The following is a 24329-nucleotide window of genomic DNA, read 5'->3' as shown; positions in this document are numbered from 1 at the left end:
TGAAACCAGGTGATTGTGATCAAATTTCTGTTCCACACTACATCATCATTAGTGTTTGTCAGAAACATTGTTGTCCCATCCTGGGGTGGAATTGATGAAGAACTTGCATTGTGAGTGGGGCACATAAACCCTTTCAGGATGAATACAAACTGAACTTGATATATTTCCCAAAATATTTGGGAAAATATTTGTGCCTAGCTAGAATCAGAGTAGTAGTGACATGTGAGTCAACTTCTGGTAATTTTCTCCTTTTATTATTATTTCTTTTTTTTTCCCCTTTCTTTTCGCTTAATTTGAAAGACTTTTAAGTCAACTAATAGGAATAACAATCTTATTTCTCATGGGATAAAGCCACTATAAATTGAGCATTTCATTTGAGACCACTGTGGATACATAATGAACCAATTAAAAGATGTTCTGTCTTGATTATGTGATGAAAGTCTACATAAGTCTTACTATTATTTCTAATTTATCTTCCTTATATTGTCTATATTCTCTCAATTCCTACTTTTCTCCTCCTAACCTATTCCATAAATTTCTTAGTAGACCCTTTGTAACAAGGGAGGTGTTTCCAAGTCTGCTTTAGGGAAGGCAATCAGGATGCCCCCCTAATATTAGGAGCTACCTTTATAAATTCAAAACAAGCCCGGAGCATTTTTGTATTCTAAGTGTACAGAAGAGGTCTCCTCTGATCATTCCTGCCTAGTACCATTCTGTCACACATGCTACTTTCATGGTTTATCTAGTTCAGCTACTGGTGTGGTGACTGCAAGATTTGTTGAATTAGTTCAGGTAGTAATAATAATAGTGGTGAACACTTACATAGCACATTGTACGTGCCAGGAACTGTTACCAGAATCTTACATATTAACTCATTAAATCTTCACAACAATCCTCAGAGGTAAGGGCTATTATAATCCCCATTTTCTAGATGAGAAAACTGCAAAAAAAGAGTTTAAGTAACTTCTCCAAGGTCACACAGGTAGTAAGAGGCAGAGCCTAGATTCCAGCCCCTTTTCTAAGAGGCCATACCTTTTTTTTTTTTTTTTTAGGTTGGATAATACCAAATTCTTTTTTTTAAAATTTTTATTGGAGTATACAGTGTTGTGTTTCAATGGAGTTACAATGTTGTGTTAGTTTCTGCCTGTACAGCAAAGTGAATCAGCTATACGTATATCTATATCCCCTCTTTTTTGGATTTCCTTCCCATTTAGGTCACCACAGAGCATTGAGTAGAGTTCCCTGAGCTATACAGTAGGTTCTCATTAGTTATCTATTTTATATAAGAAGCCATAGCTTTTAATCACTTATCTCTGCTGCTTCTCTTTGGGACCTTTTTCTTAACAAAACCTGAATTGCTGCTTCTGAAACTTCGAGTTTCAGAAAGACAGCAGAAGATATGCTGAAGTGTGAACCCATGCTATGGAATGAACCATATCTTCTCAAAGCCTAATTATAAAGCACATAATACTATTGTTGTAATAACAAGGTGGTTCTTTGCAAGTCCTTCTAGTCTGTAGAACAGGGGAAAAGAGTATGAGCTTTAAAGTTCAGTTTTACGCTCTGCCATTGACATCTGTCATTGATAAGCCCCTTCACCTCTCTGAGGATCTGTTTGGTCTTCTCTAAAATCAAGAAACAGGGATGCTATCTCCTTTCATTGTCACCATAACCTGAAGATAATTTATGATTAAATGAGATGGAGTATCTGATTTAGTGCCTAGCTCAGCAGGCATGTCATCTGGCTTTCAATTGCCTGTGTTTCTGTGCCGTGCCATTTACAGTAAAAAAACTGACTGCTTCCTTGCCAGGAATACATATGAAACATATTTTCATTCCATTAATGGAATATATGTATAGTAAGGTAATTTGGCAAATACGTAAAGAAAAGCTTTACTACTTAGTATTAGCTTTATACCTACTGATAACTTGGGAAGGAGCTGAGCTTCTGAACACAATATTTTCCTCTTTAGTCAGTCATTCTTAGATGCTTAATAGAAGTTAATGAAGGAAGGGAAGCAGTTGGAATAGAGAACTAATTTCAGGCAAGTAAAAACTACAGCTTTAAAAATTTTTTTTTCCTGATTATACATATAAATTGTACTTGTAGAAATTTAGCTAATATAGAAGAGTATGTAAAAGAAAATATAAACAAAAGCACACTTTTCAGAGGGAAATTTAGTTCTAATTTCACCTTTTAATGCAGGACTATTTTTTATAAGAGGCCTATAGTATTGATACATCTGAATGAATCTGAATCTGTGTTGAGAAGGCGCTCTGGGTAGAAACCAGAAAGACGAAATAGATTGGGTAGTTGTTTCTTAAAATCTCTGATGGGTTCCAGTATCCTTTTGTGAAGGAATAATTTGGAAATATGAATCTGGTGAAGTTCCACAAGATGGCTAGTATCTACTGTGCTTCCATTCCCCAATATACTGAACCACTAGAGGGAAAGACCATATCTAATCATCCTTAAATCTGCAATATTGAGGTCAGAAAACACCTAAATATAGTAGGCACTTAAATTTTGGAACCAGATAGATTATTAATGGGAGATACATTTCTTGTCTCCACAATTTATAAAGCAAGATGATCTCCAAATAATCTTCAGAATACTGGGGGAAAATGCCAGCTATAAGAATAGTTCCTCAAAGTGAAAAATCCAGTTATTCTAATATCACCATTCTATGTGGAAAGCTCGGGAAAATAAAATGGCTCCCAGCCTGTGAGGGTCCCTGGCACCTGGTCCTGGCTGGACATCCCCGATGCCAAGAGCGGAGCCAGATACTAGCTGTCTGCTGAAAATCAGAGGGTGACCTCAGTGGTCCTAAGACCAGGCGACTCATCTCTGCCTCCTTTGTCCTTCTCGGATTTCTGTAAGGATTTCACCTCTGAACCCTCAAGAACTGCTTTCCTTTTCAACATGGTTGTACCAAAAAATATGAGAAAGTATCCAGAGCTCCTTTCTGAAATATTTTACAGAGCATATTTACTCTGTTAGGCTCATTAGAAGTGTCGATTCTCAGTAGGGTTGATAAGCAGGCAGCGAGTTTGATAGAATGGAAGAGGCCAGGCCCCTCGGAGGAGCCCCGGTTCACCAGGCCTGTCCGTTGTCCTGTACAGTTAGGCATGTGGCACCTGGTGGGTTACTGACCTGACGCAGGACCCCAAGGGCTGCTGTTCTCTTTCCTTCATGTGCTTCGCAAACCTCTTTTTTGTTCATGTTACTTCACTGCTTTGGTTTTCTTGATTTTTGTCTTTATATCAATATTCACTTATAGTTCTGCAGTTTCTCTTTCACCGTTTTTCTTTTTTTCTCTCTTACTCCTCACTCTTTCCCATTTTGAACATTCAAACACCCATCAAGAAAAAACAACAGGAGAGGAGAGTCAAACACCAGTAAAATGAGATATTACAGTAGTAACTTACTATTGAGAGTGATTGAAAGATGGGTTTTTTGAGCCATACTATATGTTAGAATTTGGGTTTTGCCACTTCCTATGTAACTGTGGGGCACACTATTTAAGCTCTAAGCTCGTCTCTCCTTGCCCCCCACCAGCCTGTAAAATGGGATATAGTAATAGTGCCCAGCTTACAGTGCTGTGAGTTTTCAGTGATATAATAAATCTCAACTTCTTTGCACTAGCCTGGAATGGAATTTTTGTCTATTATTAATATTTATTCAACAACTATCGTAGCATTTTAGAGTTGAAAGAAATCTTTGTATTGAATATTTGTCATCTTCCTCACTAAAGGGTAAGTTCCTGCTTTCTTCACCACTGTTTCTTTCACAACTAGAGTTGTGTCCAGCAAATTAGTACTCAATACATATTTGTTGACTGACTGAGTGAATGAATCTATTCCAATTCCCTTATTTTAGGAATGAGCTATCAAGCTCAAAAGTTAATGGCATTTGCCTCAAGATTGGTGACAGAGCTAGAGCTGAAACAGAGGTCTCCTAACTCCCACACCAGTGTCCTTTCTGAGAAGATGATGTCATTTTCTCAATATTTATTTTATATGATAAATTCATAGGAAGCTGTATAGTACTATAAGAGGATGTGCTTTGATAATCAGACATGCTTGGATAAAATTCTAGCATTCTTATTAAAATCATTGGCACACTGCTTATCTTCCACATCCTCATCTGTAAAGTGAGAAAATTTCTACCTTGTAGAACTATTACGAGGATGAATTTAGGTAATCCATGTAGAGTGCTTGGTCCCATTTCTTTGGCCCTCCCCACCACCAACTTTTTAGTCTAGTTAGACTTACTTTACATTCAAGGTCTTACCTTGTTTCTCATTCTTTCTTGAATCTTCTATGATCAGGCTTTTGAGTCCCATCACTCCACAGCTCACTTGTCAAGGTCAGTCCTCATCTGACTTCACCTATGAACAGGGTTTGACAGCTAAATCACACTGTGCTCCTTGATACAACTTTCGTATCTCCTAGGATGTCACTCTTTGGGTTCTCCTCCCACCCCACTGGCCTGCTCCTTCTCCGACTAATCTCTTGGCTATCCTCATTTTTCCATGAGTGTCTTCTGACCCCATTGGCTGTTTCCATTCTCTCTCTGGTTTAACCTCCTCTAGTTTCTGGCTTCAAATATTATCTAAATACCCATGACCTTCAAATGTATATCTCTAGTCCAGACCTCTCCTCAGAATTCCTGATTTATAAACCTAACTGCCTACTTAAATTTCAACTTAGAGGTCTAACAGATTTCTCAAACTTTTTTTATTCTAAAATAAACTCCACATTCTCTGCTGCAACCTCCAACTAGGTACTTCCTATAGATTTTCAGATCTCAGTACATGGAGACTTCATCCTTCTGATTGCCCAAGCCAAAAACACTGGAGATCTGCTAGATTCCACTCTCTCTTTCACTCTACGTCCAATCCACTAACAAATCCTGTTGCCTCTTTCTTTGAAATATATTCAAAATTGAACAGGATTGCTGCCACCATCTTAGTATGAGACACCATCATTTCTCCCTTGGAGTATTGTATAAGCTTCCTTACTAGTCTCTCTGTCTCTAACCATGTCTCCTGTCAGTCTATTCTCTATGTATCAGATAGAATGTTATCGATACTTTTAAACTGTATGTCAGATTACATCTTCTGCTCCAAAACTTCCAGTGACTTCACATCTTTTTCAGGCTAAAACCCAAAGTCTGCCTGCTTCCGACCTTTGTATTCTCATGTTTTACCCTCCCCCCTTTCTCACTAACTCCAGCCACCTCTTGCTGTTTCTGGAATATACCAAGTATGCTCTTGCCATGGGGCCTTTATACTTACTGTTCCCTTTGTTCGGAAACGCTTGGAACCAGCTGTGTGAAAATTCAGCTATTTACTGATTTTAGAAAGCTAATACGGGGCATATGTTTATGCGTATGTAAAACTCACAACTAGCCTCAGGTAGCATTGCATATTCAAACATTAGTATTTCTGAATGAAACATTAAGAATATCTATGATAAGTGGCATAAATAAAGACTTAACATTTCATGGTCAGTTCAGGTCCAATTTTGGGGCAAAATGAGGTCAGCTCAGGTTTTGTTGCCAAATGATTTAAGAAAAAATAAACAATTTTCAGAGCTTTGGGGATTTTAGAATTGCAGATGAGAGATTTTGGACCTGTAACTACATGGCTTGCTCCCTTATTTTTTTTTTTTTCCAATCTTTATTCAATGATCATTGGGTAGTCAGGGTAGATCTCTCTCTAAAAGAGCAAGTCTGGCATGTGGAAAGTGTCTAGTTAACAATTATTGAAAGAAGGAATGAAGCTCAAATCATTTTTCACTCAAATATATGTTATTTAGGAGACAGTGTGACCCGTTTAAGAACAGTTAACCATTATCAAAAATAAAGTACTCTTTGATAAGTGATAGTTAACTCAAACACGTATTAGTATTTGAAATATCAGAAATACTTAATGGCTGAATCATCTGCTGACACAAAACCCAGTATCTACTTTAGTGCCTGGTAGCCTAATCAGTTGGATTCTGTTTCATTGATCTGTTATTTGGCATGTAACTTTAAGTCAAAATTTTAGTATAATTTCATCCTTTTTGATCACCCTGTGTCTTAGAGCATTTTCATGCAGTTGATCAAGGATATATTGTCACTATTTGAATGTAAGTAAAATTTAAAATTTTAATTCTCATATACATTTAAAGTATCATGTATAAAATTAATAGAAAATAAAAGTGCAGAACTTGCATTAAAATCGCCCGAAATCTTAACATTCATTTATAACCCTTATATAAATGAACTTATTTCTCTCTAAAGAAAATGTGAGTAGTAAAGGGCTGTAATGGTTTTTGTCTTAGTTTTGGTTGAGTATCCGCTGGAGATAGTTAGGCATGAGTAGGAATTATTGTAGTACCACTTTTCCCAGTGGTTCTCCAACAAGAAAAATTTTATGTCCTTCCAGAAATTAATCATTTTTCTCTTCTTTCGATCTGTGAGACCATAATTGTATTTAAATTTCTAATCTGGTTTAAAGAATACATAATAAATTGCTTAACATTTATATTTAATCAAATTCCTAATTTGTATAGCACTTTCAGAACATTTGAAAAATTAAATTTAAGAAAATGGGAGTGTTACTAGAATTTTACTGTATTTTAAAAAGTTGGCTCCTGATGTACAGACTGAAATCCTTCTTCAATCATGAATTTTTATTGCTTTTCTCTCATAGACTAGATAGAGCAGATGTGATTTTATTTTTTAATCCACATGACAGGGAGAGCTTTCTTTGTTTGGGTTTTATGGAAAGGATTTTATTTATTATGGTACTGATACTTCAGTTGCTTAAGAAAATACTATTTTAAATATAAGTACTGACTTACTTGCATCCTTTAACTTATCAAACGTGCCTTTAAGTAGTCAGTATTTTTGAAGGTCTTTATATGTGATCACCATGGCTTATATTCAACAGTGCTATTAAATGAAATAAACATAGTTGCCTCTTCTGCCACAGAGGCACAGGTGGACATCTTGGTGGTAAGCCTCATGTGGTGTGACACATGGCACAACCCAACATGGGGGCAGAGAGCATGCAGCTTGAGCTAGGAGTCATCTTATGGATACTTCGCTGTAGATTTGTGTTTTTCTGTGGAACAGCCATCATTCAAGACATTTACATAGTATGACGTTTGTTTGTTTTTTTAATGTTTCTTATAATTTCTCAAAAATAGTCAAAACCTGATCAGCACAACCTACTTAGAAGCCAGTGTTCCTCCACCCTGCCCCTTGCTATCTATATAAATGATATTTTTGACTCTGTCCTTTATAATGTTGGCACCCTGTGCATATTAGATGTAATCGGGGCTGAAAGGAAACTTGAATCCATCTGGAAGCAATAAACTTTTCTAAAAGACTGCACAGTGTTATTTAATCCTGTGACTTCTTACTGTGAGTGAAATTAAGGTTTGATGCAGTTGTGTCACATCGTATTGATATCAAATTTATCTTTCTAAAAAAATTACTGACAGTAGTATTACAGCACAGTGGAGAAGATGGCTTGCTGTAGTCCTACAAGCTATTTTGCTTCGATTACATGCTATACGGTGTAACTAAATATATACTTGATCTAAAATGTTCAAATTTTCTCTAAAATTTTCACATTTTCAAAGTAATACTTTCTTACCTTTACCTTTAATTTTGGCCTTTTATCATAATACTAATTATGTGGTAAAAATTATATTATAATGAAAGGCATGGAGAAGAAACTATTACTTTAAAACTCTTTAATTGGGAACATAACTGAATAAATACCATATATGTAGAACATCAAGGTCAAACATTGAGCTTATTTTCATATCAGACTCTTTGAATCAATTTAAGTCTTTTTCAGAAAAAAAATTAACTTCTAATTTCTACTCCAAAATGGCTTTTAAAATTTCATTTCAAATAGGTAGATAGAAGGTCATATTTTGTGTGAAGAGGAGCCTAAATGGTATCAACTGACTAGCATAATTTATAGTTTTCGTATGTGTGTTTATTAAGATGTAATTTTTTTTTTTTACATTTTGCCTAAGTCCAACTGAAAATAAATTTAAAAGTTAGGATATTTGACTACATTTTATTGGTAACTTCATTTTAATATTTCTTTCTTAGTGAATCAATTCTCACTGAATTTACTTATCTAGAGTTTTTGAATGCCAAAAGCAAAACAGAAACTAAACATGTTTGTCAACTATATGCTTTTAATGGTAGAAATGAGATAAAGGGCTACATCGCCCATGTGCCTAGCATATTAAAAATAAACATGAACTTTGTCTTGAAAGTTATTAAGTTGGAATTTTTTAGTAAAACCATGATCAGCTACATTAAAATTGTTTATCACTTTTCCTTTGTCTCCACTAAGTCTAGGCCTACAAATCCTCATCAAATTAATAAGGATTTACAAATATTTTTAGGATATCTCAAATGCGTATTTTTTGAGGTGTAATTGACGTGTAACATATATTAGTTTTAGATGTACAACATGATGATTCAATATTTGTTTATATTTTGAAATGATCACCACAATGTCTAGTTAACATCCATCACCATAGTCACAAAATTTTAATTTTTGTGATAAGAACTTTTAAGATCTACTCTACTAGCAGCTTTCAAATATGCAGTACAATATTATTAGCTACAGTCACCATGCTGAATGACTGTATCATCATCCCCATGACTTATTTTAAAGCTGGACGTTCTTACCTTTTGACCTTCCTCACCCATTTTGCCTACCCCCTACCCCTTGCCTCTGGCAACCATCAGTCCATTTTCTGTCTATGAGCTTGTGGTTTTTGTTTTCTAAGATGCCATATACAAGTGAGATCATACAGTATTTGTCTTTCTTTGACATTTCACTTAGCATAATGCCCTCAATGTTCCATCCATGTTATCCCAAAGGCAAGATTTCATTCTTTTTATGGTTGAATAATATTCCACTGTGTTTGTGTGTGAGTGTGTGTGACATTTTCTATATCCATTTATCCATCAATGGACACTTCGGCTGTTTCCATATTTTGGCTATTGTGAATATGTTTGTATTTAAGTTTACTTTTGTATGTTCAGTATAAAAGTAGCTTCTGGCAATTTCTCTTTATTCTCCCCTCTTGCTTCCTTCACACACACAGTGGTTCCTTGACCACAGATGTGCCATTTCTGGCATCTGGAAGGTGGACTAATGATAAGTTCAGGTGTCCTGGAGGCTGATAGGTGAATTTCTTCCAGTTCATTTCTGGATGGTCAGGATGGTGGCATTCTCTTCCTAGCTGTCTTGGCTCCTCAGCTGAACTTTTCCCTTCCTGGTACTAAGATCAATCTTCATCAAGTGAAAATTATTACTTCCTTTAGTCTCTCATGTAATGGTTCTGTTTCCTACCAGCAACACGGATCTGCATGTGCTAATTTCAGATACCCCGGATTTACAGTAGTTATTCTGAATACTTTTTTGGCTTCTTAGGAGCAAATAATGACAGTCTTGAAGGTAAAACTGAATGGGAGTGGTATAAAAGTGAACCTTTTAGTGGCTCTCAGTAGCAAAACCCTTTAGAAAATCTGGAGGGCTGTGTGGTAACTTCACTGTGACTACCATGAGGTGATGGGGGGGTGGGACCTGCATAGGTAGGGCATTGATTGCTAGTAACGGCAGAGGTGAAAACAAAGTCATTGTGACTGTCTTTGAGGTCCTCAGAAAAAAGAGTATCAGTGAGCCAGCTTGGACTGTGAGATGTAAGGGCCTTTACCAGGCAGGAAGCCCATATGCAGGCATTGTCCTTAGATGCTGGCAATAGAAGCCATCGTTGTAGCTTAGATTTGGTCCTATTTCCACAGTCCAGCAAGTTCCAGGCCATGAAAGATGAAGAACTCCTTAACCTTTGTTCTCTTAGAAACAGTTGTCCATGGAGATTGCTATGTTAATATTAGCATTTTAATATCCACACAGAGGTGCCTGGAATGTTAGGTGTTCAGACATGTTGAAGAAATAAGCTTTTGGATTTATCCTAAACTATTACAGTCTGATCTTTCTCTAATCCCTCCCCCATTGCTGTTTTTTAAAACCACCATTTAACTAGTGTGGGAAAAAATATATATGTAACTTATCGATAAGTTCTTAAAAGGCTTTGAAGGATCTTTGTGCCTTCACCTCTCTGAAGTTAGGAACTTCTGATATGTGACTGCATTTCAACTGAGTAGTACTGGGCCATAGGAGTTCAGAGAGACTGGAAAATGAAGGATGTTTATCGGAGGAGGTGCTCAGTGTGCTTTGACAGATGGTTAATGTTTGAAAAGACTAGAGTCAAGAAGGCCTTCCATTTGCTGGGTAATGAAGGAGCAAAGGTTCAGAGGTGGAAATGCATACACTATCATTAAGATATTATCTGATTGATGGTAAATACAGTCAATAACAAACTTTTATTGGAAACCTAGCCTGTGTTTGAAGCATTGAGCTAGATGCTGGGATACAGAGATTAGAGATGAGGAGGACGGTAAAGATATTGTTGAAGTGAATTACTGAGAAACTAGAAAAAGGAAGACCGATTACTGTACTTCTGAGGTTCATGGGGAATCTGCAAAGGTCATCTAGTAGGATATATATGAACTGTAAATCCTGTGAATTGATATACATAACTGAACTGATAATGCCAAAAAAGACTACATTATAAGATTAAGATGACTCAATTAATGTCATTTTCTGTTGGTGCCGTTCTCAGAGACTCCCCATTTATAAATGTTTTTCCTAAGGAATAGAAATGGAAGTAGAGGTATAAAATGACAGGGGTAAATATATAAGTAGATAGTAAAATTGAGTAATACATAGTCCCAATAGATGCACGTGAGTGCTCTTGCTGAAGTGAAAATGACAAAACCCAATCAACTGCGTGATAAAGTCATGCTATAGAATATGAAATACAGAATATGAAATTTTGAATTTTTCTTTTATTTCACTAGGCTTCATATGTAATAGGGACTTGTTGCATAGACAGTCTAAAAAAATTAATGATATAATCTTAGTTGTTTGATACAAGATCATGAAATATAAAATGTGTGAATCATGACATCTTTAGGCTGCATTTTCTTAAGGTTAGGCCTATCTTTACAACATTATAGATAGACCAGGGGTTCTTGAGCTTTTTGGTCTTGGGACCCCTTTACACTCTTAAATTATTGAAAACCACAAAGAGCTTTTGTTTATATAAGTTATACCCACTGGTATTTATCACATTAAAGATTAAACATTCAAAATATTAATTCATTAAAAATAACAGTAATAAGTCCATTGCATTTTAACATAAATAATATTTTGACTAAAAATAACTATTTTCCAAAACAATAAAAAATCAATGCCACTTTCTTGACTGCTTTACAGTTTGCAAATCTCTTTTATAGAAGATACAGACTTCTTTAATAGAAGGCTTGATAAAAGACAGCTGAATTCTCAAGATTGCTTCTGCACTCAGTTTGTTGAATATCTTGTTTTTGTTAAAGTGTATAAGGAAAATCCAGTTTCACACAGATGTTTGCTTAGAAAAGGAGAAGTATTTTAATAATGTTTTCAGGTAATTGTGGATATCCTTCTTTGATACTACAGTAAAACTTGGTAAGTGCTAATTTCTTAAATGTTAGTTATAGAGCAGGATCTGAAGACATCAATTAACCTTTTGTAGTCTGCTATTTGAAAATTTATTGGTCCGTCTTGCACTTTGAATGAATCTTTCATTATGCATGATTTTATAATATCCTGCATTGACTTTTTGGAAAATTTGGTCTACTGAGTTATATAGAGCTTCCAAATGTTGACACATTTTATGTAATATGTTTAAAATATCAGATACATTAACAGCACTGCCAATCTCATCATAAGATTCTTTAAATATTGAGAAGCTGTCAAGCTCACCGTGGCAGATACAAGTTTTACAAAATTCTAATTTTTGCTTGAAGGCTGGAATTTTATCAGTGACAACAAATATTCTCAGTTGTTTTGCTTGAGTGACTGGCTCACTTTGCTCAATTCCCAGAACACATTTACCAAATACTCATGTCTGAATACCATAGTCTGTTAGTCCATCTTTCAAGCAAAAATGGTCTTCCACAAAATCCAGCTAGTCATAATGCGAAGGGTATAAGTGCTTTTCCTGGAGAGGGCCATCACTTTCATTTGTAGCAGAAATGCTGTTTGCACATTTCCTGTTTCACCACACATAATATTAAAAAGAAATATACTAAAAAGCAGAGATTTTTAAAAAAAAATTAAAGTGTTACTGCTTCATCAAGGACAGTTAAGTGAAACTTTTTTTTTTTTAAACTGTGAGTTTGAGGTGATGAAGGATGCAACGATTATTAATGGAATTTAGTGTCACTGCCTTGATTCATGGTGACACCAGGAGTTTTAACCACTATTGCCTTTTCACCATCCGTGCAAATGTCAGCACAGTGAAAAAGGCAAATAACATCTCTAGTATTATTATAAAAATCATTTTGACCCTATATACCTTCTGAGACTACACATTGAGAATATCTAATTGATTGACTTAATTTGCCAATTTCTCCATTATTTGTCTGTATAAAACAACAGTGTAAGTATAGATATACTTTTGTTAATGGTAGATATAGGAAAAAAAACCTGATTTCTAAGAGCTCGCTAAGCTATATGGAACATGAGTAAATTATGCATCAAGAAAAGAGCTTTAGAACAGAAGATTGTCTATGATTGGAAGTCAACCTAAATTTTCAATTACACTAATTTTTAAAATACTGATTTTATGTGGTATTCGTGATTAAACAGACTATGTAATTTAAAATTGTTAATGTCACTCTGTATCATAGGCATTAAATGTTATTTTGAATAAAGAATTACATATTTATTGTCTGTATTTCAAATCATCAAAACAAAAATAATATTTAATTGTTTGCCTGATTAGTTCATTTTGGACTTCATGCAAAAGTATCTATGTATCTCCAGGTGCTTAGTTCTTAAGAGAAGTACCTAAGCTGTTTACACATGATAGAAATAACTAAGTGGGAAAAAAATTGCAGATAAGAAATTGAGCATTAATTTTTTTATTTGGCATGACAAAAATGTGACTTTTTGGTATGGGATTGGCATTTATCTCTCAGTAAGTGATAAGTTTAGAATTTCCTCTATAATTCTTTTACTAGATAATTCTATTTCTTGTCACTCTTGATAAGTGTATGTACTTAGGAACTTAAACTTTTATGCTAACCTGTTAAGTCATAATTCTTGAGGATAGTAATGCATTGTGATGGTTTTTCAGTAAATTACTGGCGCAGCCCTATTTGTTTAAACCCTGCTTTAACCTGATTATTAACAATTAAATTGTGTTTTCTTCTTACAGTTAAAGTGTATTCAAATTTATTGGTCCCTTGCTTCACAGATTTATCTCAGTATGTGGTGTATTCAAACAGAATTTTGTATTTTTAATTAGGGGATTAGATAAGTAATTCTGAAGAGCTGGAAAAAAAATTGTTAGACATCACATTGCTTAACCATCTAATATACCATAAGTGTGTGTCTACACTCTGTTGTGGGAGCCATCTATCAGGCAGGCTTGTTTTTCAGGCAGTATTTTAAGGAGTGGACATGTGCAGGAGCTGTGAGCGCAATTAGCGCCAAGCAGATAAATCCATCTCTAATCCTGTTTACGGTCTGCATCAGACAGATGTGCCAAGATTGATTTAGACAAGCCCTGGGCTTACAGTAATATTTTTAAAAGTGCCATTCACTGTTCTATTTCTGTTAAACCTTTGCTAAATATTCTTAAGTGTTGTTAGTTTCACTCTTCTTGTTAACCACTGTAACCTACTTTAAGCAGGTCCTGCTTTGCTCTCATGGTGACAGGGTAACCTGCCAGGAGAGGTTATCTTTATTCCTTGTAATTAAATTGACTTTTCCCCCCAAGAAAATACAACAATAGGAAGTGGGTGCTGAATTAAATAAATAGCATGATATCCAATAGACGTATACTTAAATCCCGTGCTGGAACAGATGGTCCCCAGCATCTATGTAAGGTAATGTGAGAGGACAGTTAATGTTCTGAAACAACTAGCTATCACCAATATGATCCTAATGAACCAATGGATTTCAAATAATAAACCACTTGCCACAAAGAAAAACATATATAAATATATATCATCTGTAAGGTTTTAATTCTCATAATCTAAGAAAGTGTCTATAAATGATTCTTATATTTTTATCTACTATTATCAAATATCATTTTATGGATAAAGTTTGACCATATTTTTCACCAATAAAGCTATGTTTTAACATTAAGGTAAAATTAAAGTTATATTTAAACTACATCCCCCCAAAGTATGTTTTTTTTTAATTAAAAAAAATTTTTTTAACTCCTCTTTTACATACTGTCTGCATGTGTTAGGTTGTGCGTGGAAATGTGGCTTTTGCCACATTATGAAAACATTTGCTTTTATACATGGCAGAAACTGGTTGTATACTACAACAGAGGTGGCTGGTATGGGGATCGAAGCAGCTATCTTGCAGATGAAAAAGTAAGCAGAGATAAAAGACCTAAATATGTTTCAGCATTTATAAATTTACAAATAAAATAGATTATAAATCAAAAGCAGTATTTTTCTGATTCACGTAGAGAATAAAGAGAGTCTGAGTCATTCTTAAGGTATTGCTTGTAAAGGGATATAGATAAGTGGTCAGTTTTTATAGACCCCAAAACAGTAGTCTTCACTCTGAATATGGTTTATATTCTTTGTTTTCTCTTTAATCATGTTTCTCATAAATATTTGTATTTTCTAAATGTGTCCCAAAGGGGAAGTGTTTTGGTATGGGGGTTGAGCAGAGACAATGACCTTCTTAGATTTTTAGCTTATCCTATCAGATGATCTCTAGAACCTGCAGCCTTCACTGGGGGTTAGCCTGAGGGCTTTCCACCTAGAAACCTGAGGACCCTTTGGCCTTAGCTCTCTTTCAAGTCTTGGAAACCAATGTCCTGTTGCCCCTCAGAGACAGCTGTAAGAACTTCGAAAAACAAAGACATAGACAAGCACCATCTAATCTGATGATAGATTAAACAATATTTAGACAGTTCCAAGCCATTAAATAAAACCATTTTAAATTCAAGTTCACAGAATTCTAACAAGTTTTAATCCTAAAGACCATATTCAGAAGAAGAAAATAATTTTCTATAAAACTAGTATACACATCTTCACATATGTTAGGAAACAGTTTTATTCAAAATCAGGTGTATCCTGTGATTAGAGAGAACTGGGCAGATTTACTCATGTCATGTAAATGATTAACATTGGAGAAATGAATAATAGACCAGAATTACTATGTAGGAAATTGGCACCTGAGAGATCTCTATAGCTGCTGAGAAAAAGAGGGTGCTGAAGAACATTTGCATATTGTTAGAAGTTTGTAAAACAAACAAAAACTATTTTATTCACAGATCAATTATCTTTATTTTCATTTCAAATAAAAACAAAATGTTTGTTCTAAATCTGTAGTTCTTCCTCTTAGTTTCCAGTTGTCACCCTGGTAAACAGACCAGTCAGGTGAAAACCCCAAATTTGAATCCGTGGGCAAATGTGGGAAGAGATTAGAAGCCTGAGCAGGGAAAGCAGGAAATACCACTCAGAGAGTTACAGGGATTTTCAGAATTTTCACTTCTGTCAGCTCCTGGTTGCTACAACCTAACTTTCCATTTCCTTGAAGGTTACCCTGAAGCTTCATGTGAAATACAGTTGACCCTTGAACAACATGGGTCTGAACTGCATGCGTCCATATATATGCAGATTTTTTTTTAATAGTAAATAGTGGGTGGTTGTTTGCATCCTTGGGTGTGGAACCACGAATGGGGGGAACCGTGGATATGGAGGGACGGCTATAAATTATATGCGGATTTTTGACAGCACTGAGGGTGCACCCCTAAGCCCTGAGTTGTTTAAGGATCAACTCTACTACTCAGTTAAGACACATTGGTGGGGCTTCCCTGGTGGTGCAGTGATTAAGAATTCTCCTGCCAATGCAGGGGACACAGGTTCGAGCCCTGGTCTGGGAAGATCCCACATGCCACGGAGCAACTAAGCCCATGCACCACAACTACTGAAGCCCATGCACCACAACTACTGAAGCCCGTGCACCTAGAGCCCGTGCTCTGCAACAAGTGAAGCCACCACAATGAGAAGCCCATGCACAACAATGAAGACCCAATGCAGCCAAAAATAAATAAATAAATTTATTTTAAAAAATAAATAAAAAAGACACCTTGGTGGTTTGCTGTTTTCCTACAGACTAGTTAGAGACAGAACAATGGTTTGCCTACTGTTTTAAGTTTGACTAGAATAAAAAACAGATCCAAAGGGTCAGACCAGTGTGTGTTTACTTGAAGAAGGTCCTTACTAATGTGCAATGTTGGTAAAGACCAGCCAAATTGCTTGGATCTGGCCCCTAACAGATGTATGACTGTGGACAAGTTATGTAAACACTCTGGCCTGAATTCCTTCTCTTTTAGGAAAAAGCATCTACCTCAGGTTAGTAGATCCACAGGTTAAGGATTAAATGAGATAATAGATGTAAAGTGCTTATAGCAATGATATAGCACATGCTCATTAAATATTAGCTACCCTTACATTTTAGAAAATGGGATTTTAACAATTAAAACTATGAGCAGGAACTATTTTAGGATGAGCAAAGGAAATCATCTTTTTCAATTAATTACAGAAATACTTTCATTGTAGGAAAATTAGAAATTCATATACGCAAACTAAATCGCAAACTCATTCTCCTGCCAGGTTTTCATATGCATCTTCATACATATGTGCATATGGAAATATATTCCACATGCATTATGTGTTCAGTAAATATATACAAAACAGTAATGGAAATGTGGTGCACTGTTTTAGACACTTTTCTAGTCAGATTTCTACATTTTAATGACTGAACTGCATTCTGGTATATGACTGTACTTCATTTATCAGAACCAATACTCTGTTATTTCATATTTAGGTTGTTTCCAAGTTTCACTCAAATAATGCTTGGGTAAGCATTCTTTTAGCTAAATTGTGCATGTTACTTATCCCCTTAGGGTAAATTCCTGGAAGTAAATTGCTGGATCAAAAATATGCATATTTTAAAGCATTTTCCCTTCTCTCCATTTTAAAAAAATATAAAATGTAATGCTGACTACAGAGAGGGAGGTTTTTAAGAAAAAATTAATCTTATACTCCCTCATATCTCTCTTTTCATGGGTAACCACTGTTTATTTTCCCCTTGGGTTTTTTCTCTTTTTAAAGAAAGTGAGATCAAATCTCTCAGATTATTTTGTCACTTGCTTTTATTCCACTTATTATTCATACCTCTTAACACGAGTGTCTTTCCAGATTAGAACACAAAGATCTAATTTGCTCATTTGTGAGTTGAAGATTATGATAAAACTATTCTCCTATTGAAGAACATGAATATTGCTTCAAATATTTTTGCTATTATAAATGCTGCAATTAACATTTTGAAATCTTTTGATACGTATTCCCAACTTGTTCTCCAGCAGTTACCATTTTTGCATTCCCACCAGTGCTGGGACTGGTTCCCTTTACCGACATCATCACTGAGCATTATTTTTGATCTTGTGCCAATCTAAAAGGCAAAAAATGGTATCTTGTTGTTTTAATTTGCATTTCTTTGATTACTAATTAGATTGAACTTTCTCATATGTTTATTGGTCAATTTGCATTTCTTCTTTTGCGAAATGCCTGCCTGGGTCTTTTATGTACTTTTCCACTAAAGTGTTTCTTTTCTTGATTAAATAGATTATTTAACTGTCATATGTTGCAAATATTTCTGCCCAGTTGGCCTTTGTTTGTGACTTCTGCTTATGGGTCTTTAGGACTTTATTGGCATTAAATAACTTTTATGTTGAGTATCTCAGTCTCTGTAATGTCTGCCTTTATTGCCGTGCTATGGCTTTACTAATTTATGGTTATATAAAGTTCTTTCTAATCTAAGAATATTGGTGTATATTATGAAATAGAGATCTAGTTTTTCTTTTCTTTTTTAAAGATGAACCAGTTCTAAATCACCTTTTAGTGAATATTTCCCACTGAACTTGGATACTACCATTATCACATTAGTGAGTTTTAAAATATTTACAAGTATTTCTTTGGACCATTCATTTATCTATTCCTAGATGTTTAAATTATTATAGCCTTAAAAAATAGTATTTTATCTGACTGGGTATGTACTCCCCCTCATTACTGTTAAAACATTTTCTTCATTAATATATTTATTCCAAGAAAATTTGCAAACCATTTGATTAGGTTCCTTGCCCCTTGCATCAAAAAATAAAAAATACCATTGAGATTTTGACTGGAATTGCATTAAAGTAGTTATTAATAATGAGAATACTGGCATAAAAATATGTAATCTTCGAACCTGGTATGCCTTCATTTATTCAATTCTTTGTCTCTCAGTTTATTTTGAATGGCCTTTTCCACCGAAGCAAGTCCAGGATCATTTTGCTAAATTTGTTCCTGGATAATAATTTGCATAGGATCTCTTTATCTCCATTATGCTTTCTTGCTAGGTATTGATATATTTGTAACCAGCTTCCTTACTGGCTATTCTTTTTTTTTTTTAAACACATTAATTTCTTTTTTATTTATTTATTTTTGGCTGTGTTGGGTCTTCGTTTTTGTGCGAGGGCTTTCTCCAGTTGCGGCAAGCGGGGGCCACTCCTCATCGCGGTGCGCGGGCCTCTCACTATCGCGGCCTCTCTTGTTGCGGAGCACAGGCTCCAGACGCGCAGGCTCAGTAGTTGTGGCTCACGGGCCCAGTTGCTCCGCGGCATGTGGGATCTTCCCAGACCAGGGCTCGAACCCGTGTCCCCTGCATTGGCAGGCAGATTCTCAACTACTGCGCCACCAGGGAAGCCCCCTTACTGGCTATTCTTATTAGTTCTAATGGTTTTAAGTTGATTCTTTTGAGTTTTGTGAATATATTGTGATACTATCTATAAAGAGTTATAGTTTCAGCTCTCCCTCTACCCCTTTCACCATCAGTTGTTTTTATTTCATTTTCCTTATGTATGATAGTGACCAGAATGTCCAGAATAATTGAGAATAGTAAGAAAGATAATAGGTATTCTTGCCCTGTTTCCATAAATTTTTCTAGTTTTTACTACTAAGTTGGATCTTGGCTGTTGGTTTAGTATCTTTAAATTTGCAGTTTACAAGAGATTTTAACTAGGAATAGTCATTGAATTGTTTACTGCCAAAGTAAAGCACACACGGCAAGGAATTCAGACTAATATAGGACTTCGAGTGAAAAGTATATATTTCATCCCTCTTTTTTTTTTCCCTCAGTGGTCCTTCCCTCCCTTTCTACTTCCCTCCTTTGGAGCTCTTATTTGCTGTATGTTTGACTATGTAAATAATCAAATTGATATGAGACACAAGGTTGTAACGAATATTATAAGATTAGGCTAGAAGAAATTATTTGTAACATGTATCATGCATATATAATAAAGGATTAATTTCAAGAATATTTGAAGGACTCCTACAAATTAGTAAGAAATAGACAAGCAACCAAATAGAAATAGGGAAATGCATTTGTAGAGGCAACTCTTTTAAGAAATACAAATGAAAAATAAAAGATGTTCAACTTTATTAATTGTTTAACTGATTTTTGGAAAAGTACTCACAGATATAATCAAGAATATAAATTCCTTTAGGGTAGGTAAGTGATATGACCTATCTATAACATTTAGCTGTATGAAGCAGACAGCCAGCAGCACCCATATATGGGAGGCCAGTTTCTTTACACTTCACAAGGTATCATTTGCCATACAGACAGTACATTCCACAGGGTGAGGATTTGTCTGGGACCTTTGAAAGGCTGCTTCATTCCATTCTTGAAGGTAGAGGAAGGATGTAAGATTTCCCTGGCCCCTCCCAACTGTTCTAGAGACCCTGGCCATATGCCTAGCTGCTCAACAAGTGCAAATAACTTGTACTAAGCCCACCAGCTGCAGATATCTTAATGATGATTTACTGTGAAAGAGCTTGGTTTCCCTCGTATATAACACATAGTGTCCAGCTTTTAGTTTCTAAGATATTCTTCCTGAGAAGGAACCAGGGCTCCTTGAGGAAACCAGATGAGCTTGAAACACTATGCTGTTATAAGAAAGGAAGGTTATTTTCAAAGCTATTGGGATATTGTAACAAAGGAGGCAGATTGGAGGAACTCTCACTGGTCATTCTGTACCAATTTGGAGTATTCAAGTGGAAACAAGAATTTTAGTTAATTGAAAAGTTGAGTCTGTAAAAGGTCCTAACTTTATTATATGATCAAAGGGAACAAACAATCTAAAATATGCTAAAGCTGCATTTTCAAAGTGTGTTCTAGGACCCTCTCAGGGAGTTTGTGAGTTCAAAGCTATTTTCATAATTTTATTAAGAACTTGTTATTTTCACTCTTCTTCTCTCTCAAGGGTACAGTTGAGTTTTCCAGAGGCTGAGATATGTGGTGACATCTTTGCCCTGATGGCTAATACTGTGTGTGCTTTGTATTATTGTGTTTAAAAAAGTCTCTGTTTTAATGTCTAATATAGTAAATATCAATAGATATAACCTACATAAACAAAAGCTATTTGGGGCCCTCAGTCTTTAAGAATGTAAATGGGCTCCGAGACCAAAGAGATTGAGGGCCATTGAACTAGAGAAAAGTCAATCTTACCAACATGGGTTAATCCATTAGTACTTACAGAAAAGTGGGTGGGTTGACTCACTCTGTTCATGAAGGCACGTGGGACATTTTGGCTTCTGATGATACATTATTTTCACTCTGTTGATTAAGTGATGATTGTAGTAATAGTGATGACTGTTTTACTTTCTAGAATATATAAATGTTTCCCACTGAAGTGATACTTTGAGGGTATTGATTCTTAGGTCACTGGGTGACAATAGAAGTAGACAATACGCAGACCTGAAGCTTGAGCTTTCTGAGGAAATGACAGGCCTGAAAATATGCCCTTGGGTTCACCCTATCCCACTGCCATAAACACTGAGAGAAGAACTTGTCTTTGTTTCTTTTTCAGTGGTACATGTGCTTTGTGAGCAATTGGGCTGTTGTTTGCAGAATGGTTGGGAAAGGCCCCCAAACTCCCTGAGAATGCAGAGAAAGAACTTCTTAAAGCACCTGAAAATTTTTGCTCCAGTCTGAGAATATCTTTATGCCTGCTTAAGGGCTAAGAAAGCTGAGAGAGGGCCTCTGCTTCCTGGGGCTATTTTAGCGCTGGTACCATTTCTACATCTGTTTCTATTGATTTCTTTGTCTCTTATCATGGCTGGTATTTTTCTGCCTTTTTACATGTGTAGTGATTTTTGATTGAATGAGAGCAATTGTGAATTTTACCATTTAGAGTTGCTAAATATTTTCATATTCCTGTAAATACTCTTTTTTTTTTCTTTTTCTTTTTTTTCCTTTTTTAACATCTTTATTAGAGTATCATTGCTTTACAATGGTGTGTCAGTTTCTGCTTTATAACAAAGTGAATCAGTTATACATATACATATATCTCCATATCTCTTCCCTCTTGCATCTCCCTCCCTCCCACCCTCCCTATCCCACCCCTCTAGGTGGTCACAAAGCACCAAGCTGATCTCCCTGTGCTATGTGGTTGCTTCCCACTAGCTATCTATTTTACGTTTGGTAGTGTATATATATGTCCATGCCGCTCTCTCACTTTGTCCCAGCTTACCCTTCCCCCTCCCCGTGTCCTCAAGTCCAGTCTCTAGTAGGTCTGCATCTTTATTCCCATCTTGCCCCTCGGTTCTTCTGACCATTTCCTTTCTTTTTTTTTTAGATTCCATATATATGTGTTAGCATACAGTATTTGTTTTTCTCTTTCTGACTTACTTCACTCTGTATGACAGTCTCTAGGTCCATCCACCTCACTACAAATATCTCAGTTTTGTTGCTTTTTATGGCTGAGTAATATTCCATTGTATATATGTGCCACATCTTCTTTATCCATTCATCTGTTGATGGACACTTAGGTTGCTTCCATGTCCTGCAACTGACAAAGGATTAATCTCCAAAACATACAAGCAACTCATGCAGCTCAATATCAAAAAAACAAACAACCCAATCCAAAAATGGGCAGAAGACCTAAATAGACATTTCTCCAAAGAAGATATACAGGTTGCCAACAAACACATGAAAGAATGCTCAACATCATTAATCATTAGAGAAATGCAAATCAAAACTACAATGAGATATTCTCTCACACCGGTCAGAATGGCTATCATCAAAAAATCTACAAACAATAAATGCTGGAGAGGGTGTGGAGAAAAGGGAACCCTCTTGCACTGTTAGTGAGAATGTAAATTGATACAGCCACTATGGAGAACAGTATGGAGGTTCCTTAAGAAACTAAAAATAGAACTACCATATGACCCAGCAATCCCACTACTGGGCATATACCCTGAGAAAACCATAATTCAAAAAGAGTCATGTACCACAATGTTCATTGCAGCTCCTGTAAATACTCTTGAGCTTTGTTCTAGGATGTTAAGTTACTTGGAAACACTTGAATCCTTTTGAGGCTTGCTCTTAAGCTTTGTTAGGTGGAATCAGAGCAGCCTTTGGTCAGCTCACTAACGAGACAATACTTTTTTAAGTACTCTCCCCAAAGTCCCACGAATTTCATTATTTTTCCACTTTGGCTGGTGGAAACACCTGTGTGATCTCTGAGTGTTGTTCTCTCTAATCCTTTGGGTAATTCTTTCCCTGGCCTCACACATATACTCATCCATGCTCAGCTGAAGATTCAGGGGGCAGACCTACAGAGTTCTCTTTCTGTGCAGCTCTCTTTTTTATAATAATTTTCCAAGTGAACTCTAAGTCATCTTGGCTTTCCTGGCTCCTCAATCCTCCTCAACTCAGGGAGACAACCAGGCTCCAGCAGGGTTCCCCTACCTGTGGCCTGGGACAGTCGGCTTGTAATCATATGGCTTCTTTGTTTTCCCTCTCTCAGGGATCACTGTCCTGTGCTACCTAATGTCCAATGTCTGAAACTGATGTTTCCTCTCTCTGGTGTGCTCTTTTAGTTGTTTCAGGCAGAAGGTAAAAGCATTCCCTGTGATTCCATGTTGGCCAGAGTGGAAGTTTTGAAAGTACTTTTTTTAAAGTATAAAACACTTCTACTTTGAGAGTCAGTTGAAATAATCCATTATCACAACAAGTATTTTCTGACCTGTGTTTAAACATAACCAGTAAAATTTCATGCCACTATAAAATAAAGTCTGACTATAGTAAGATTCAGGTGGATCTTTCTTTTTAGAATAGCAGGAATTCATAATGCTTTCTACTCACAGTAATCTTGCTCTGTTTCCTTTTTGCACATGTGTTACTTTACCTAGAATGTCAATTTTCTTTCCTTTACATGTTGCCTTCAACAACCTGTTATAAACTCACTTCTGTTAGTGAATTCTCTTCTTTCCATTACTTTACTGTGTCCTTGTAAGTACCAGGAAGCCTCTTGCATGATACTAATTTATTATTAATGAAATGTTGCTTTGTTTATGTTCCTGGAATTCTTCATGCATTGAATATTCTCAGATTCTGAATGTCCTAGGCCTTGTGTGGCAGGGACTCCCTTCCATTTTTTCTATTTATGGGAAAATTGACCCAATTTTCCTTTTTTTTTTTCCCCTCCCCATCTCATACAGGACTTGACATAAAGCATAATCAGTAAAATAACAGATGATAAAGATTTTCTGGGTTTTCACTATTTATTATTCATACATATAAGATATAGACACAGTGGTTTTGATTGGAAAATTTAATTTCTTTTCAGGTGATTCCAAGTATAATTTTCTACATAAAGAAGAATTTATTGAACTCAAAGACATATTCTCTGTCAAACTGAAACGGCGTTATTCAGTTAAACAGCAGAGAAGTGGTACTTTATTAGGAATCACACTCTTCATATGTTTGAAAAAGGAACAAAATAAATTAAAGGATTCTACACTTGATCTTATTAATTTAAGTGAAGACCACTGTGACATATGGTTTAGACAGTTCAAGAAAATTTTGGCAGGTAAGTACTCCTTGTGGAGATTTTTAATGAGTCTAGTTTCCTTGACGTAGATTATTAATCTAAACATGACACTGTATTTATCAGTACAATAACCCTTGATTATGTTGAGGTCATTTGCTTCTATTGCTAGTTTGTTAAGTGTTTTTATCATGAAGGGTGTTGAATTTGGTCACATGCTTTTTCTACATCAATTGAAATAATCATATGGCTTTTTCCTTTCATTCTATTAATGT

General features: G+C 35.6%; 1 protein-coding gene across 4 annotated transcripts in view; it reads left to right on the top strand.

Annotated features, from left to right (window-relative positions):
• CERKL (ceramide kinase like) overlaps positions 1-24329 on the top strand; it is a 139623-nt gene that overhangs the window by 20613 nt on the left and 94681 nt on the right. For 3 of the 4 annotated variants that reach the window (XM_059927282.1, XM_059927283.1, XM_059927281.1), the window contains one exon: positions 23854-24096. The exons of the other annotated variant lie outside the window; for it this stretch is intronic. In XM_059927282.1, coding sequence (XP_059783265.1) covers positions 23854-24096 — 243 coding nt within the window. The remainder of the gene's footprint in view (positions 1-23853; positions 24097-24329) is intronic. 4 annotated transcript variants of the gene reach the window in all.

Source organism: Balaenoptera ricei, chromosome 7 (assembly GCF_028023285.1).
Source record: "Balaenoptera ricei isolate mBalRic1 chromosome 7, mBalRic1.hap2, whole genome shotgun sequence".
Taxonomy (NCBI): Eukaryota; Metazoa; Chordata; class Mammalia; order Artiodactyla; family Balaenopteridae; genus Balaenoptera; species Balaenoptera ricei.
Note: the sequence above shows the minus strand (reverse complement) of the source record. Positions and strands in the feature narration are given on the sequence as shown.